Source organism: Leptopilina heterotoma, unplaced genomic scaffold, assembly GCF_015476425.1.
Source record: "Leptopilina heterotoma isolate Lh14 unplaced genomic scaffold, ASM1547642v1 Lhet_16, whole genome shotgun sequence".
NCBI lineage: Eukaryota > Metazoa > Arthropoda > Insecta > Hymenoptera > Figitidae > Leptopilina > Leptopilina heterotoma.
In genome coordinates, this window is record NW_025110874.1 from 56183 (window position 1) to 74531 (window position 18349).

Consider the following 18349-nt stretch of genomic DNA (forward strand, 5'->3'; position numbering starts at 1 on the left):
AATGCTATTTAATAACAGAATAAGCTTAACTTTTTCATTTAAAAATCGTATATTTTTCATTTATTCATATTTCTTATTACTGACAGTTATTAAACAATATTAAATTTATAGTTTTTAGTATTTTAATACATTTCGTTTTAAGTAAATATACTTTCAAAAAAATAAACATTACTTTGAAGAACAAATATAAAATATTTAAATAAAAATTTTTTTTTCTACATTTAATAGTCATAAATTACTCAGTAGATATTTAACGAGAACATTATAAACTTAAGTGAAAAGGTAGGACAAAATATATGTCAACTTAATTCAAAGCAGTTCTGCTCTCTTAATGAAGAAAGTCGGTATTTGACATTTTTATGCAAAACTAGTTTTTATATCACTGGATTCGTTACAAAAAAACAATATAGCTGTAGTTATAATTATGATTCATAAATAATAATTAATTTTAGAGTAAATTAGTCTTTCGTTACTCTGCTTTCGTGAAATCAGTTTGAAAAGTTCGGTACTTGCAGGTATCGACTCTTGCAGTATTTCCAAGATTTAAAAATAAATTTCGAGCAGTAATCGACATTTTGCTTATAGAAAATAAACATTTCTGGAATATTTTAGCGCCATTAAAAAAAGCATAAAAAATTAGTTAATATAAATTGTAATTATTTTAATAAGTTCTTATTAAAATGCTGTTCTTTCCTTACTTTTCATTGCTTCATTTTTTGAAAAATTTAATATTTTCAACTAATGCAAAAGTCAATATTTTACTCTTAAACTGTCTTTATTTACCTTTAAAATTCACTTAATTGATTAAAAACTGACCACATTGTTGAGAAATTGCAATAATTACAAGAAGAGGATACATTTTCCAAAATTTTTAAATTTTCTGTTCTCTTTTGTTTTAACATTTTCCAAGTTTCTCTACACTTTGATAAAAAATAAATTATACCATCGTCTTTCGTATTGAAAAACGATAAAAATGTACTATATAAGAGTTGTTTTCAGAGAAACAGAAACTTTTTACAAATGTTTCAAATCTGGGGTTCCAAACCACCCCAGTTTTCCGTTAGTGTATAAAAAATCATATTTCCGTTCTAGGGTTAAATATCTTGAAATCGCCCTGAATGCAAAAACCGAATTTCTTCATTAGGACGGCAGAGTTATTACTAGATTTTTCTTTCCGTGTATTTTGTTATATTACTGTGAAGATTAGAAGAAAGAGAAAAGTTAAAACCCTGGGGGTTGATAAGTGTAACATTTATTTGTATACATTATTCATATATCTAACATTTGTCATATTACTTAGTGTTGTATCGATCTTATTCCGTTGCTCTCTCTGTATCAGAAGTTACAGTCACCCTTTCCGAGGCATCTGGATTGTAAGGTGGATCTTCGGGTGTGTTATATTTCCCAAGGGCCATGTCTATAAGAGAGAAAGTGCATCCAGGGAACATGGACAGGCAGTTCTGTCCCTCATGACCGGCTTTATGAGCATTCGTGTACGTGTGGTGTTCATCTGGTTCAAACGGAAATACTTTCCTCAGTGGTAACCTGCAAAGTCAGACTTCTTTTAAAATCGAAAATATATCCAGAATCTTAAAGACAAAAATTTCCATTAAAAATGAAAACTGATTGCCATTCTAAATTTTTCATAAAATAAATATATGGGTACCCTTTTTATAGTCTATCATTTTAAGGAAAAACTTAAAAAAAATATTTTTCTCATAGTAACAATTTTTCCGAAAATATTTGCTTGTCTAAAATGCTATATTTTTCCAATGCTTTTACTTACGTCACTCTCCCTTTCTCGAATCGTTTCCAAATTTTTTAACTTATTTACCAAGGAAAAATATTGCTATTTATATTTTTAACCCAAACTATTCAATCAGGGTAAATTTAAAATATAAATAATTTTTAAATTTGAGGTCACATTTCTGAAACTTTTAAATTTTCAAAAATGAATGATTTGTTTTAAGCACAAGCCTTAAACTATATCTTACTACTGTAAAGGGTTGTCATCCTAGGTCAATATTTAGGTTAAATCTAACCTAGTTTTAATCTACACATTTTAGCAATCGACAAATTTAAAAAAAAATAAAAAATGAATTTTTTTCTACAATTTTTTAAACTCTTGAATATTTTTTTAAAAATTGCAGACAAAGTTTGAAACTTAAATAGATGTCATCATCAAGTCACATCATTAACTTAAGACCCAAAAAGATTAAAAATCTTATTCGGTTTGCGAGATATCATTATAAACGTCTGAGCATTTTCAGTCAAAATCTGTACAAAATTAACTAGTTCAATGCATTTGTCCAAAAACATGCTCTGAAATTTATAATGATATCTCGTGAACCGAAAGAGATTTTAAAAATTTTTTGGTCTTAAATGAAAGTTGAAACTTTAAGGAGGACATCTATATAAGTTTTAAATTTTGTATGCTATTTTTAAAAAATATGCAGGAATTAAAAAAGTTTGTAAGAAAAAAATTTCATTACTTAATGTTTTAAAAAAATTTGTCGATTGCTAAAATTTTTGTGTAATTTATTAAAATTTTCCAATGTTTATCATTTAACGTAGAATATTAAATAAAAGCTTTCAAATGGTATATTTGTTAATTTTCTGACATTTGTTTTTACAAAAAAATCGTGATTTAAAGATTAGTATGTTTTTGGGCCATGCGCGTTGGACCGTACCGACAATTTCCGACTGTAGTGTAGAAGTTACAATTTTTTCTAGAAAATAGGCGTTGATTGTATTTTTTCTCTTTAAGTAACTTACCCTCTCCAAGGGTAAATAAACAAGAAAACACCCCTTAATGACCATTCAAAAACAATATTTCACACTGTTTTTTCATTTTAAAATTTTACATTTTAAAACGAGTTATCTTTTGAAGTGAAATCTTACGAAAAAGCAATCCTCATCATTTCCTCAACGAGAGTGTTTCCTTTTGGCATAAGTCGCTGGGAAGCCTCACATAACGCACGTAGGATGCAACTCCTTCCATCGAATCCCATTCTGCAACATGAGAAGCAAAAGAATATCTGCAAAGTTAAAGCTGAAATTTTTGTATTCATTCCCTAACAGCATTCGGATATTCAGCATGTCCTAAGGATATCCAGAAACTATTATATATCTGTAGGATATTTAATGCCAAAAAATCATAAAATATTTATAATTTATTGTCAATTTAATTTCAAAATTTACCTATGCTATATAACGGTCGTGAGACTCCGTGGCTTGCGATCGTCGAGGTTAAGGGGGCAGTCTGGGTCTTTGTACGTATTTCGAAGACTTTTTTTTTATAGTGAAATTTATTTAAACATTTTTAAATTTTTACATATTATTATACATATATTAAACTAAATAAAAAAATTTCTTTCTATGTTTTTTGTTGTTAATAACGAAGAAATAATGACTTAAAAAAAAATCTCGAAAATCTGGTTGACATGATATTTCTAGTCAGAACAGACGGAATCGAAAGATTCAAAAGGATTTTTATAAAACTTGGTATCTAAGGGTTTTTGGGGCCGCTGATTACGAATCTGAAGTCAGTTTTTGAAAATTCAAAATGGCGGATCCAATATGGCGGACGAATTTTCAAAAAATTGTTGGATTTTCATAATACTTGGTATTTAGGGATTTTTGGGGTCGCTGATTACGAACATGAAATGAAATTTAAAAAATTCTTTACGTTACATTCAATATAGCTTTACGTAGTGTTAATTATTTTTTATTTTGTTCAGTGATTAGGATCTGCTATACCTAATAAGGTCAGGTACACCCAGGATGTGCCACGTGAAGGCTCCTTATTACTATTTACATCCCTTTGTTTTTTTTTACTTTTTTTAAGTTTTATTTATTTTTTTATTTTATAATTTTTAAATTTTTTTTTGTTTTTTTCTTTTTAAAATTTTTTTTACGTTTTGTATATGTTTTGGATTTTATAATTTTTAAAAGTTCCCTCACTTTCTTTTTTTTAAATAGATAATCACACTGAAATTTTTCTTTTTCTCTATTTAAAAATCTTCCTTTGTGTGATAAATTTCAAAACAAGGGATGACACATAATCCGACATCACATTCTTTGCAGAAGTATCTTGATTTTTTGCGAATTTTTTTGTTTCCTTTTGTTTTGTGGCAGCAAATAACGCACCTTCTTGTTGGGTGATCCTTTCCATCAGTAGGTGGAACAAATTTGGGGAAATGCCTGCCAATTAATCTACTAGGAGTACTGTCGCCTGACAAACTTTTTTCAATTCTAGGTCGCCCAATTGCTTTTTTAGGTAGATTAATTCCATGCTTTTGAACGATTTGTATAACAATCTGCATTAGGAAACTTACATGTTCTTGGGCTCTGTTTTGATATTTCTTATTTAATATATAAGAGTTCAGCAAACACTGATCAACTAAATGCCTGAACAGTTTTTTATAATATTTTTTTTGCTGAGCTCTCATAATAGAGTAACTGGTCATTCTTTGTTGGTCAGCTTTATCGACCCCTCCCATTGTTTGGTTGTTGTCGCAAACAATTGTTGGTTTTAATTTTTTCGGACCAAATTTGGGTGTTGTTTCTTCAAAAGTAACATCGTGACAAGTGCTTATCAACGATATTTCTTTTTTGTCACATCATTTCATCACAGCCATGTCCTCTTTAGCCCAGCAAACTGCTTCATCCTTTTTTAACTTCGTTTTTCGCAACCCATCTAACAAACCTTTTCTATTAGATCTTAGTGTTCCGTATGCGTCTGTTTTGTGGGCCAACAACAAATCATATAATTCAGGAGAATTATAAAAGTTGTCCATTACTAGGCAATATCCTTTGTTTAACAAATTTTCGCACAGTTTTAGCACAATCAATGTTGTTATTGAGCAATTTTGTTCATTTTTTTCGGTTGTTTTGCCTGTGTAAAGAATTGTTTTTAGAATGTAACTAGACTCACTTTCACACATCATAAAAAACTTCAAACCGAATCTGGCACGCTTTGTGGGAATAAATTGCTTCCAACTGAGTTTACCTTTAAATGCCATCAAACTTTCGTCTATGCTTATATCACGTTCGGGAATGTACATTTTTTCGAAATTTCTATTTAAAATTTCATACACTTCCCAAATTTTTTTTAGCTTAGGATTGGGATGAGTTGCAGCATCATAAGTTTCATTGTTTGAGAAGTGTAGAAACTTTAAAATTTCTTCGAATCGCTGTAAATTCATCAAACTATGGATAAATGGAGTCTCAATAAGTTTATTTTTCAACCAGTACCATCGCTGTTTCGGTTTAATCATTATCCCTTGATAAACGAGAATTGCTAAAAAGACCCAAAATTCATTAACGGTTACTGGTTTCCAGTCTTTCTTTTTGTGAAGTGCAGCGTACCGATTTGTTTCGATGACAATTAAATTAATGACTTCTTCATCAAGAAATAATTTAAAAAAATCTAGCTCTTGCCAAGATGCATCTATTTCAACCGTTATACCAGGATTAGCCGTGAATGGAAACAGAGAAGCATTTATAGGTTTATTTGGTGGCACTTGCTTCCAATCCTTTAACAAAGGTTCTTCTTCATCTTCTTCAGACGAAAAGTCAAAATCATTATCTGCTCTATCACAAGATTCCTCTGATTCATCAGATGATAAATTTCCCAAATCATCGGAAAAATCATCGCTATCAATAGAATTGTCCAACATATTTATAATTGAAGACCAAGCTATTAGCTTGATTTTAAAAACTTAAAATCAATACTAAACTACATATAATTCAAAAGTAAAACAAAAGAAAAAAAATTAATTTTGAAAAATGAAATACCTTAAAAACCTGAAAGAAATAAACCAAAAAAGAGAAAAAATAGCAAAAATAAAAGAAAAGTCAATATGGGTACAAACCTGCAATAATTTTCATACTTGTAGAACTATATATATATATATATATATATATGTGAAATGGTCTTCAAGCAAGTCACCCGTTCTTATATACATTCTCGAAATGATGTCGTTTATAAGAAAGACGTCCATCTAGTGCCAACTTCAGAACTTACAAATGAGCGGTAATTTTAAATGTTTTTCAAGCAACACTGCAATGAGCTCGTTAGAAATTTCGTTTTTATTGCGAAAAGAATAAAAAATCATCAATATATTTCTCATAAATGTTATATGTTACAAAATTTATTTTATTAATATTATATTGCACTTTTTATATGTTTAAAATATTTATTTTTATTGATTATTAAATTTTTTCGTAATACACTAAAAGAAATGCATTTTTTTGTTATTATGGACAATTTATCAACTTATTACGGCCATACGGATTTATGTATACATATTTACCAATTCATCAATTATTTAAATAAATAATTGTTAGGGGAGAGTGATCCTAAGTTGGCCGTGGGCCTAAGTTGGCCACACCCTGCATTTCTCAGAGATGGTATACTGGACGAATCTATAATTTTGTGGTATGATATATTGATAAACCATGATATAATTTATGGACCTAATTATAATCTAAGATTCTTCTACGCATTGTGGGGACAATAATATTGTTTACGACCAAAGAAATTTAATTTTTCTTGTTTTTTCGAGAGCAGCTACAAGAGATAAATAATTAAAAATTTCTAAATGAGTGTGTGCGCTAGTTCCTTTATTTAATGTTGTAATAAGAGGTTCTGTTGATTTTTTAATTAAATTTTTTTTATTAGCGTAATAATTTGAAATTTGTAAAAATCTACAGTGATCCTAAGTTTAAAAAACATTAGAAAAGACATAGTACAAAAACGCCTGTCTCCACAGCCATCCACCACTGCAAATAAATGAAATAAAATAATGCTTCATTTTCTGAATAAAAATAGTTTAATAATGCGTTTTTATTCTCCTAAATGTATCAAATTTGTAAAATTTCTTCGTAATTGAAAAGAATATGCATTTCTTCCTTATATACAAGCGAAAAAAAGTGGTGGACAACTTAGGACCGCTATTTCTGAAATGTCCAAAATGCAGCTTTTCACTATTTATTGTATTAAGACTACAAAAGCCATTCTAAAACGTTCTAAATACCACAAAATTATAGCAAAACGATCTCTGAACACTAATATATACTTGCCGAAGTGATTAAGTTTCATTTTGTTAATATTTTCGACCAATTTGCTTAGGCGGCCAACTTAGGACCACTCTCCCCTATTATTTACTTATTCCCTACACAGCGCACCTAAAAAAATGCAGTTTTTTTTTCTAATTTTGCAATTTACTAAGCTCAAAATTTTTTAACACATATTTTTTAAAGAGGAATAACTCAGTAACAATTTAAGAAACAAGAAATTTTCTTGAATAATTAGTAAGGGACTAATGTATTTTTTCGAAAAATTTCCAATTAAGACGTTTAGCCTAAAATGGCTATTTTTAATAAAAGATTTATAAGTTGGACAATAGTCATTCAAAAAATTTTTTTCGTTGCTTAAATTGTTGCTGTGTTATTCTTCTTTAAAAATCATGTGTTGAAAAATTTTTCCAACAAAATTAAATAGCCAACAGCCCACCCTGTTCCCTATAAGAAAGAAACGTCTAAATTGGGAATTTTTAGATACAAAATTTTTAAGTTCCTTCCTAATTTGTCAAAAAATTTAACAAAGAAAATTATACTATTAAAATAACTTATTTCAATAATTTTTAAAAATAGTCATCCGCCATTTTGAATTTTCAAAAACTGACTTCAGATTCGTAATCAGCGACCCCAAAAACCCTTAAATACCAAGTATTATGAAAATCCAACAATTTTTTGAAAATTCGTCCGCCATTTTGAATTTTTAAAAACTGACTTCAGATTCATAATCAGCGACCCCAAAAACCCCTAAATACCAAGTTTTATAAAAATACAACAATTTTTTAAAAAAATCATCTGCCATATTGGATCCGCCATTTTAAATTTTCAAAATCTGACTTCGGATTCGTAATGAGCATCCCTAAAAACCCCTAGATACCAAGTTTCAAACAAATCTAACTTCAAGAAAAATGTATGCATTTGGTAACCACTTTTCCGGTGCAAAATCATGCGCTAGAGGGTTTATGAAAATTTTTTATTTTAGTTTAGGCTGTAACCAATTATCTATATTTTAATAATCCGTTTGAATTTTTTGATTCCGTTTATTCTGACTGAAGATATAATGACAACCAGATTTTAAAGATTTTTTTTCAAGTCGACATTTCTTCGCTATTAACAACAAAAAATATAGAAATTTTTTTTTTATTTAGTTTAATATATGAGTAATAATATGTAAAAAATTTAAAATGTTTAAATAAATGTCACTATGAAAAAAAAATTCTTCAAAATTCATGCAAAAGACCCAGACTACCCCCTTAAGCGATACCCAGTGCAGTTAGTACTTGGATAGGTAACCGCGCTTCGTCTCTTGCTATAGCCTGGAATTTTCTTACTACTTTCGTAATATATTAAGCGGGAGATTTAACGTCGAGGTATAATGATGTGCACTGCCGATTATTGTCCAGTACACACCATTAGAACTCGGCTGACAATATAACCGGTTGTACCCAGGAGAGGTCTGTAGACGCGAAATTGAGAATAAGGTTGTAGTAAGAAATTGTAATGAAAAATGTTATGTAGAAACACTTGTATATCCAAGTATTGTAGGCTGAAAACGGGTGTATAAAAAATAAATATCAAAATTTAATATAAAAAATTAATCTAATATGACCTTCAGACAAATAATAAAACATTAAATAGCTTATTTAAATTTTTATAAACTATATTAGTTAACAAATAATTTTAGTTAGTTTCACTAACTCCGATTAAAAGTTAATTAATGATTAAAGTCATTTTAACCGCCCATGATTGATCAGTTAAGGATTTAATCATTGATTAACTTTTAATCGGAGTTGACGAAACTGGCCCTTAGGGTTTTTGAAATGTTACTTAGGGATACAAATAGAAAGAAAAAAAATAGTTTTTTTCATTGTCAAGAAAAGTACATTTAAAAAATTTTCAAAGAAGTTGAACTAGAAGATGCAAAAATATCAAAAACACCTCTAGATCCTGGATATTTAAAATCATGAACAAAGGAAGACACAATGACTGACAGTGGAAGATACGAAAAATAAATCAGTGCTTTGCTATACATTGCAGTTAACACAAGATCTGACATTTCAACAAGTATGGCAATACTCAATCAATATAATAAACAACTATCTACAACTGACTGGACAGAGGGAAAAAGAGTATTGAGATATCTAAAGGAAACAAAAGGAAAAAGGTTGGAACTTAATGGCGACAATAACATGAATCAACTTGTGGGATATGCAGGTGCTCTTGGGGATGCAGAAAACAAAATTGTATCTCTCTTTCATCAACGGAAGCTGAATACGTGGCGTTAGCTGAAGCATGTCAGGATGGGATATGGATTCTACACTTACTCAAGGATTTCCAACACCAGAACAAATTACCAATCGTAATCTTTAAGGATAATCAAAGTTCTCTCAAGATAATAATAATACTCGCGGCTATTACTTTATTAGCAAATTGTATGAAGACGAAGTCATAAAGTTCCACTACTGCAAAACTAAAAATATGCTGGCAGATATGATGGCTAAACCACTTAAAGAGGTAAAATGAAAAAGTATGTTACAGGTATGCGCACTGATAGACTACACAATGGATCCATAGAATATCGTTGAGAGGGAGCGTTGGTATTGCAACGATATAATCAACTAGATGAAGAAGGAGACAACATCAGGCAATTTTTATGACGGTCGTCCTAGGTAGATTTAGACCCGAACCTAGGACATTGCTTGCAGTATACTGTCAATTTAGTAACTCGATAGACTCGATGACAGAAAGATCACGAACTTATTTTTGGCAATGTTTAGTAACCTTAAATAATTGAGCTCCCGCGTCCAATAACTCGATCTGCGCTTGAACTAAAAAATTCAAGCCAGTCAAGCCGTCAGAAAATGGAAAAAAATAAAAGTCGGAGTTTTTAATTTTAAAACATACTACCGTATAGAGCATAAAAATGCCCAACTTTTTTGTCTTTGAAATTTTTTTGTAGGACTTTTATTTTTAATAATAATGGACAAAAACTGAATTTTTTTTATTTTTCAATTTCATTGAATTTCAAAACATAAATCGACTTTTCTTAAACAAATCTTAATGAAATTAATTAAAAATTGATATGGTTACTTATCAGGGTCTACCGAAGACGATGAAATGATTGAAACATTAAAAAATGTTTATTGCAAAATTATTTGTTAATATAAATACAGACCTGTCGGTAAATACGTTTTCTCAACTTTGACGAGAAAAAGTGTGTGGTGAACTTTCGAGTTGACACAACTTCCAGTGAGACATTTGTTTATTAACATGTGAAGAAGTTTTTTGGAAATTTTTATTTAAATCGGATGAAAAATAAAGAAGATACATAATGTTTAAAAAAAATATGCGTCGTGCGGCGTTTTGACATTTTGACGCAAGAGGAGAAAACTATTGGAAACTATTGCTATTTTCTGTTGATTTATTTAAAAATAAGTTTATTCATGTATTATATTTAAAATAAAAACAATTCTATACTTTAGAATTGTTATTAATTTATACTATAACTAACTATACTATACAATTGTACAATTTCTATACTTTATATTTTAATATTATTAAATTTTTTATTATTACTTTACTATTAATTTTTAATTTTAAAACACGTGGTTTATTAAAAAACTTATCAGCAGTAATAAAGTAAACTGTATTTTCTTCAAAAAAATACAAGGACCTGCTTTGTTTACATTAACGGTGTTGCGCAATTTCAAACAGTGATCGCCTTTTAAAAATGGCTGCTTGAACGTAAACGAAATTTCAAAAGGATTTTTCTCCCAATTTGGACAATTATTGCAAAATAGGGAAAAATACTAGTTATACTGAAATTTTGTTCTTTCATTTGTGCACAAGGAATTGAAAATCCAATATAATACACGACATCAGGAAGTAAAATGAGAAAATTTGATGTGCCCATTAGGTGCTGCCCTCTGGTGGTAATTTTATGTATCGCGCATTTGTTTAACTTTTTCCTATTTTTCTTCCTGTCGTTGTAAATCTAAATAAATCTTTTACTGCCTATCATATTTTAAATGTATAGAATTGTTTTTATTTTAAATATAATACATGAATAAACTTATTTTTAAATAAATCAACAGAAAATAGCAATAGTTTCCAATAGTTTTCTCCTCTTGCGTCAAAATGTCAAAACGCCGCACGACGCATATTTTTTTAAACATTATGTATCTTCTTTATTTTTCATCCGATTTAAATAAAAATTTCCAAAAAACTTCTTCACATGTTAATAAACAAATGTCTCACTGGAAGTTGTGTCAACTCGAAAGTTCACCGCACACTTTTTCTCGTCAAAGTTGAGAAAACGTATTTACCGACAGGTCTGTATTTATATTAACAAATAATTTTGCAATAAACATTTTTTAATGTTTCAATCATTTCATCGTCTTCGGTAGACCCTGATAAGTAAGTATATCAATTTTTAATTAATTTCATTATGATTTGTTTGAGAAAAGTCGATTTATGTTTTGAAATTCAATGAAATTGAAGAATAAAAAAAATTCAGTTTTTGTCCATTATTATTAAAAATAAAAGTCCTACAAAAAAATTTCAAAGACAAAAAAGTTGGGCATTTTTATGCTCTATACGGTAGTATGTTTTAAACTTAAAAATTCCGACTTTTATTTTTTTCCATTTTCTGACGGCTTGACTGTCTTGAATTTTTCAGTTCAAGCGCAGATCGAGTTATTGGACGCGGGAGCTCAATTTGTATCTCAATTTGATTGCTCAATTACCTTTATTAATAAACTATTATATAAGTGTTTTTAACTAAAGATATTTTTTATCATTTATTCAACCTTTCTATTATTTTACTCTAAGCTTCAATAATAATTCTAACAAACATCAATTGATATATTTTATTTTTTGTTTCCAAATAATTATAAAGAAAAGAGACAAGGAATTGGTACGATTATCGCGAGAAAATTTGTCTAGTCAAATTGAATAAAAGGAAAAAATATAATTGTAGAATGAGGAAATATTTTAACTTACGCTTTCATGATGACTTCTAATTTATTGTAGAGATCTCTTCTATGTCGTCTTTGTAAATAATGGTAATTGTGCTTGTAAAATTTTTTATAATTCGGCGAAACATAATATTTGTCATCTGTGTTCCAATTTTTATACTTGTAATAATTATTCTTGTCTTTCATGGGAATTTTTTTGACTTTATTTTTTAATTTAAACATGTCCTTTCTCAATGCCAAAACTGGTGCCGATTCGGGTTTACTCTCATTAGGTAAATCGTATGAAATTCCCCAATTCAATCCCTCAGTGAAAATATCATCAGGCGTTAGTGTATGAACAGTCATACATAGTGCAATCTGAATATTGTTAATTTATCATTGATATTTAAGAATATTGTAAAATATTATTCAAATATACACGGAGAAACTTCTCATACCACTATTTATAAAAACTGTTTTAACATTTTAGTATGTTGCTGTTTCATTCTATGGAGAAATGATTAAGGTTATAGAAATTTCTATTGAGACTATTAAATATATGCATTTAGTAACATAGAGATAATATAATAATACAGGTTGGCCAAAATAAAAAAAATCCTGGCTAAAAACAAAAAAAAATTTTAATTCAAAGGTTATAACTATTGAATTAAGTTGGGGACACATTTCTGCACATTATTGTAAAATATGAAGAAGTAAAGGGTCCATTTAGAGTATATACCTATTGTAATGGAACAAAATAGAAAATACTTCTGAAGGAATGTATATTAATGTACCATAATAAAATTAAATATTCTTATTATTATATTACTAAAATATTCCATGAAGTAAGGTCATCTGATTTGAAATAATTTTTTCGAAAATTTCAAAGAAGTATTAATAAGTTGTCTATCTAAAAGATTCCATGAAACTGTTAATTGGCATGTTTACTTTATGATATAAGAAAAAGGAATACGCAAAAAGATCTATTAGCTTTTACCAAATGATGTTCACTTATGCCGAGTTTTTTGGGAAATCTACGGAATAAAACCTACGTGAGTTATCAGAAAGTCGTAAATTGATTCTGAGATGTCCAGATTATTTTTGTATAACTTCTTTATCGAAATTAACGTAAAATGGTAAGTATTAAAAATAACATACAATACCAGGTTGTGTTAAATTTACGACCAAACATTTAGGTGATTTTTGTTGAATTTCTTTCAACGGTTAACGATACGTGTTTTCCTGCAGACGAATTTTACTGAATTTGGTGGTTAATTTTCTGGTTATTAGTCTTTGAAAAAGTTTAACTTCTTGAACAAATTGATCACAACTAAATAATATGCTTGTAATTACTTATTGACTTGTTGGAATTTGATTTTTTATATTTCAGATAAACTCTCTATGTATAAATTTCTGGGATTGAATTGAATTATAATTTCCATAAATCATCATTTTCTTTAAAAATTGATTTAATTAGACCTGAATGTTTATAACTTAACTGACAACTTTCTGATAATCCATGTCAGATATATTCCATTTATTTCATAAATGAGTCTAGCAGAAGTAAAAAAATAAAATTAAAAGTAAAAATAAAAAAAAATTATATTTACTAGAAAACTTTATAAAATTTCTTCGGAAATATCTACGCAAAATTTTATGCAGTCACTCCCCAAATTTTCCCGAAATCTATCCGCTGAAAATCCGGAAATTCCACGTGGGTTGACCAACAATAATGCACATTGCACCCATTAATTCATAGATTTTGCTACTAGGAATTAAAATTATTGAAATTGTTTCAACAATTAAAAATAATGAGTTTTGATTACTATTTCAACTGGAATTTACTTTTAGATTTCAAATACAATCGTCCCTTTGTGCAATGCATTGAAAATCCCATCATTCTAAAGAACTTTTAGAATAAAGATAACCAAATATATTGAATATTAGAAGAAGAGTTTCTCCGTGTAGTAACTTACAGAAAAACTGGAACCTTCTGGAAAGACGACATATCTTCTTTTCCTTGATAGTGATTGTATTGCATCACTACCCACTTCAATGCAGAGCAAGCTGCAGAAGATTAATAAAATGTGGAGGTTCCAGTTAAAAATCATTTTAGACCTGTAAATAGATTCAATTAGTTTTTAATCATTATTTAGTCTGCAACCCGTAAGATTTAATTGCCTGACTAAAAGTCATTTTAATCACTGATTCTGAAAATTATATTAAGCTTTTGTACAATTCAATTTAAAAAAAAGTTACATATGGTGTTTCTTATCTATTTTTTAGTCCTCTTTCAGAATCTGTAAGAAAATTTAACTTTTGACTTAAAAATTGAAAGTTATTATTGTTTAATAAAAATTAGCAAACATTTTTGGGTTTTTATTTCATTAAAACTATATTTTCGATTGGAAATCACTTCTGGAAAAATTTGTAATGACAAAATATAGGGTCCAGAATGTATAACCTTTCGTTTAGGTATTATTAGAAATTTTTATTTTTATCCCATATGCACAAAAATGTTGCTTTCTGATAGCTGACGACAGGGAGTAAAGTCATTCATTGCTTCGATCGTAAAAAAACGGCCACCATTTTTATACAAATAAATGACTTTTACTCCCTGTCGCCTGCTATTTGAAATCGCCACTTTTGTGCATTAGGAATAAAAAACATCGTAAGTAACACGGGAATAAAGGCAGCCAATTTGTTTACGATGATTTTTGTAACTGTTATCGACAAAAAACGCTAATTCGGTCGGCTGGTGGGGACTGTGGGAATTACATTCAAAAGCGCTAGAGTGGGGACAAGTCAGTGTAAGCAGAGAGTTAATACTATTTTTTAATTTCAAAATGGCTGCTCAAAAATGGCAGCCAAAATGTCTAAAATTTTGAATAATCAGAAAAACAAATTGCAAACACCTTCTCTCATCATAAATGACTAAAATTAGTATAAAACTGACATCTATGATAAAATTTTATCAACATGACTAATTTAACAACATTATAAACAATTTTTATAAACAAATTGTTTTTTGAAAGATGTGTTTAATGTAATACATCATAAAAGTTACAAGTACACATAAAATTACATTACATATTACAAATCCAAACTATGATGATCACAAACTGCTTGTATTAATTTTTGAAGTATTCAGGATGGGTTTGCAGGACTATATGTATATCTTTCTCACATTTTGTAAAATTGATTTTAGAATGAAACAATCTTTTGGAATATTGATGATAGCTTTCTAGGACTTTATTTCTTTTCCAAGTTTTATAAAACCATTTACTTACTAGTATTCTTAATATAACACTAAAGTAGATGTAGAAAAAGTTGAACGAAGAGACAACAAATTTTGACAGACAAACAATCGACGTATCGAACATCTCTGTCTTTATATAATAAAATAGAGTTGCCAGAATGTTTTCAGTTCAAGTGAAAACAATTTTTTTTAGATAAAGTGAAAATATTTTAAAAGAAAAAATTTGTTGAGTCAAAATGAGAACTTTTTGATTGAAAGTAAAATTTCTTTGCAAACGTGAATTAGGGAAACGAACCACTGGCAATTTTCTAACATCACTCTAAAATTCTACATGGTAAAAAAATTTGTTTTGATTTTAATTTATAGAAAGAAGTCATTCTGAACGTATTATCCTTCTATGAAAAATTATATTATAACAGCACGAAGAAAGAAGACTGACCTCTTTCACTAAGCTTTTGTTGATTGCAAAGCTTATTCAAGCACGTTTTCAGATCCCTGTCTATTTGTAGAAACATGAAGAATTGCCTAGTATCAAAATTACTCATCGACCATTTTCACTCCTGTTTCACCTAGAAATAATAATTTCCTGTTTCCTAAAGAGCTTACTGAACTGAGTTACGAGATACTTCCACCAAGAGGGATCGATCTTCTGTCTGGTACAGGAAATCTTATATCTACTGTGGTGGGGTGGTAGTACTAAAACACTTTACTTTTTCATTTTCTACCCCTGCTACCCTCAAGGAACAATCACCTTCTCTCTCTCTCTTTCTTAAAAAACCCGATACTTTATCCTCATATCGAAACCTTATCTCAGCTTATAAGATTAACATTAAATGTTGCATACTCAAAGGGTCTTCAAAGCATGTTTTCTAAGCAATTCGTAAATTTAAAAAAAATTAGTAAATTGTTACTGTAAATTCAAACCTCAAAAAAACAAGTGATTAAAAAATTTTTGTGGACTTAGAGTCTAGGGGTTTTTGGGGTCGCTGATTACGAATAAGATGTCAGATTTTGAAAATACAAAATGGCCGATGCAATATGACATCCTAAATGTTATATTTTTAAAAACTAAATATCAAAATTTTTTTCAATAAACGCAACAAATGAAAAAATTGCTTTCAGTAAAAAAGAGAAGTTCAAATATTTTTTTACTCGACAAAATTCTTTATTTTTTTAGGAGTTAGGACTAAATGCTACATTTTTTAAAAATAAAATATTCTTACCATTTTTTTAGTAGATCAACGAATAAAAAATTGAGTTTAAAGGAGGAGATTTGTTGCGTTCATTGAAAGAAATGTTGCGAATATTTCATTTTTAAAAAGTTTAACATATTTTGTCTAAAAAAGTAAAAAATATTCTTATTAATAATTATTAAAGGAGACAATAATTTAAAAATGTATACAATTTATATTGCAATTAAAAATAATAAACTTGAGTAATTTTAATATCAAAAAGAATTTCTCTCTCATCATTGGAAGCAGCACACGCTATAGCATATTGCGTCAAATGCCGCGCGTGGCTATAGATGGTCCCTTGCTCTTTCAGAATATGATTTTAATATTGTTCACAGAAAGGGTTCGTCAAATTATGTCTCTGATTCCCTATCAAGAATGTCTGAAATGTCCGTTAGAAATTTCTCTGATAAATTTCTTACTTTGAAGATAATTAATGACAAATTGTATCATTATAGACCCAATCCCCTTATTTCTATCAATTATTTTTTCTATTTCTATCCTTATTTCAATCCCCTTATTGCATTGGTTAAAGATTCAAATTTGTGGAAATTAGTCTTTGATGATGATTCTCGTAAATTAATCCTGTCTGAATATCATGATGATCCTCAATCTGCACATCTTGTAATATATAAGACTTATAAGAAAATTGCATTCAGTTACTTTTTGCTTGGTTGTTATAAAGGTGTTTCAGATTATGTAAAGAGATGTGAAATTTATCAGAAATGTAATGTAGAAGAAACAGTTCTTTATGGTATGATGGGAAATATAAATATTGATGAACCTTGGCAAATTGTTGCAGCTGATATTATTGGTCCTTTGTCAAGAAGTAAATCTGGTTTTGATTATATTCTAGTGATGCAGGTTTTATTTACGAAATGGATTGAAGTCGTCGCTTTAAGATCAGCTACTGGTAAAAAGATTAGAGACTCTTTTGTAAAGTTAATTATAAATCGATGGCGAACACCTAAGATTCTTCTTACCGATAATAGTACAGAATTTGTGAATAGTGTAATTAAATCGTTAGCTTTGAAATTTAAAATTATTCATATAACATCTCTTCCATATTATACTCAAGCAAATCGCGTTGAGCGAGTCAGCATAGTTCTAAAAACAATGATTGTGTCCTTTATTAAAGCAGATCATCGCACTTGGGATGAACACCTTTCTGATTTACATTTTTCTTATAATACTTCTTTTCATTACACATTAAAAACTCAACCAATTAACTCTCTTTCTCAAAGTAAAACTCTTAATAATGTTGATATTGCCCCTAATTCTATTAAATTTAAAGTTAAAGATTTAGTATTAATTCGTAATAGAACTCTTCCTTCATGAAGTCAGTACTACTGTTTAAAATGAATTTGTGGCCAAGACTCATATTGATTATATGAAACCCATTGTATCATCTGTTTAAATCATGATTTTATTTTTTGCTTTTGGACTTTATTTATTATAGTCTCTTTTATCGCTGTAATTTTAAAAGAAAGATATCGAAAACTGATGATATCAATGATTATAATTCTGTTGTTGATGAATGCAACGAATTACGAAATGAATACAATGTTTTGTTAAAACGTTCTGTTTCACTAGAAGAAGAATTGGATAATCTAATAAAACAAAGAAAAGAAAGAACGCATAGACGCTGTCTGGACTGAAAAAGGTACTCTAAGGAATAAGGCTTATCCCGGATGGATCTACATCAAGCGTTATAGCAATATATTGCAGAAAATGGGAAATCGTTACAAGAATTTGATTCCGTCACTTTTAGAAGCTTACGATGCCAAAGATGAACTTCGCAATATTAAAGGAAATTCTTC

The 18349-nt window shown here is 28.8% G+C and overlaps 1 protein-coding gene across 4 annotated transcripts in view; it reads right to left on the bottom strand.

Annotated features, from left to right (window-relative positions):
• Window positions 1-346: 346 nt before the first annotated feature.
• LOC122498819 overlaps window positions 347-18349 on the bottom strand; it is a 40219-nt gene continuing 22216 nt past the window's right edge. For 2 of the 4 annotated variants that reach the window (XM_043606755.1, XM_043606756.1), the window contains 4 exons: window positions 14029-14156; window positions 12085-12416; window positions 2902-3012; window positions 347-1545 (listed from right to left, as the gene is read on the bottom strand). In XM_043606755.1, coding sequence (XP_043462690.1) covers window positions 1314-1545; window positions 2902-3012; window positions 12085-12416; window positions 14029-14079 — 726 coding nt within the window. In that variant the 5' untranslated portion in view covers window positions 14080-14156 and the 3' untranslated portion in view covers window positions 347-1313. Of the gene's footprint in view, window positions 1546-2901; window positions 3013-12084; window positions 12417-14014; window positions 14157-18349 lie in introns of all 4 variants that reach the window. The other 2 variants (XM_043606754.1, XM_043606753.1) reach the window with 1 other exon arrangement.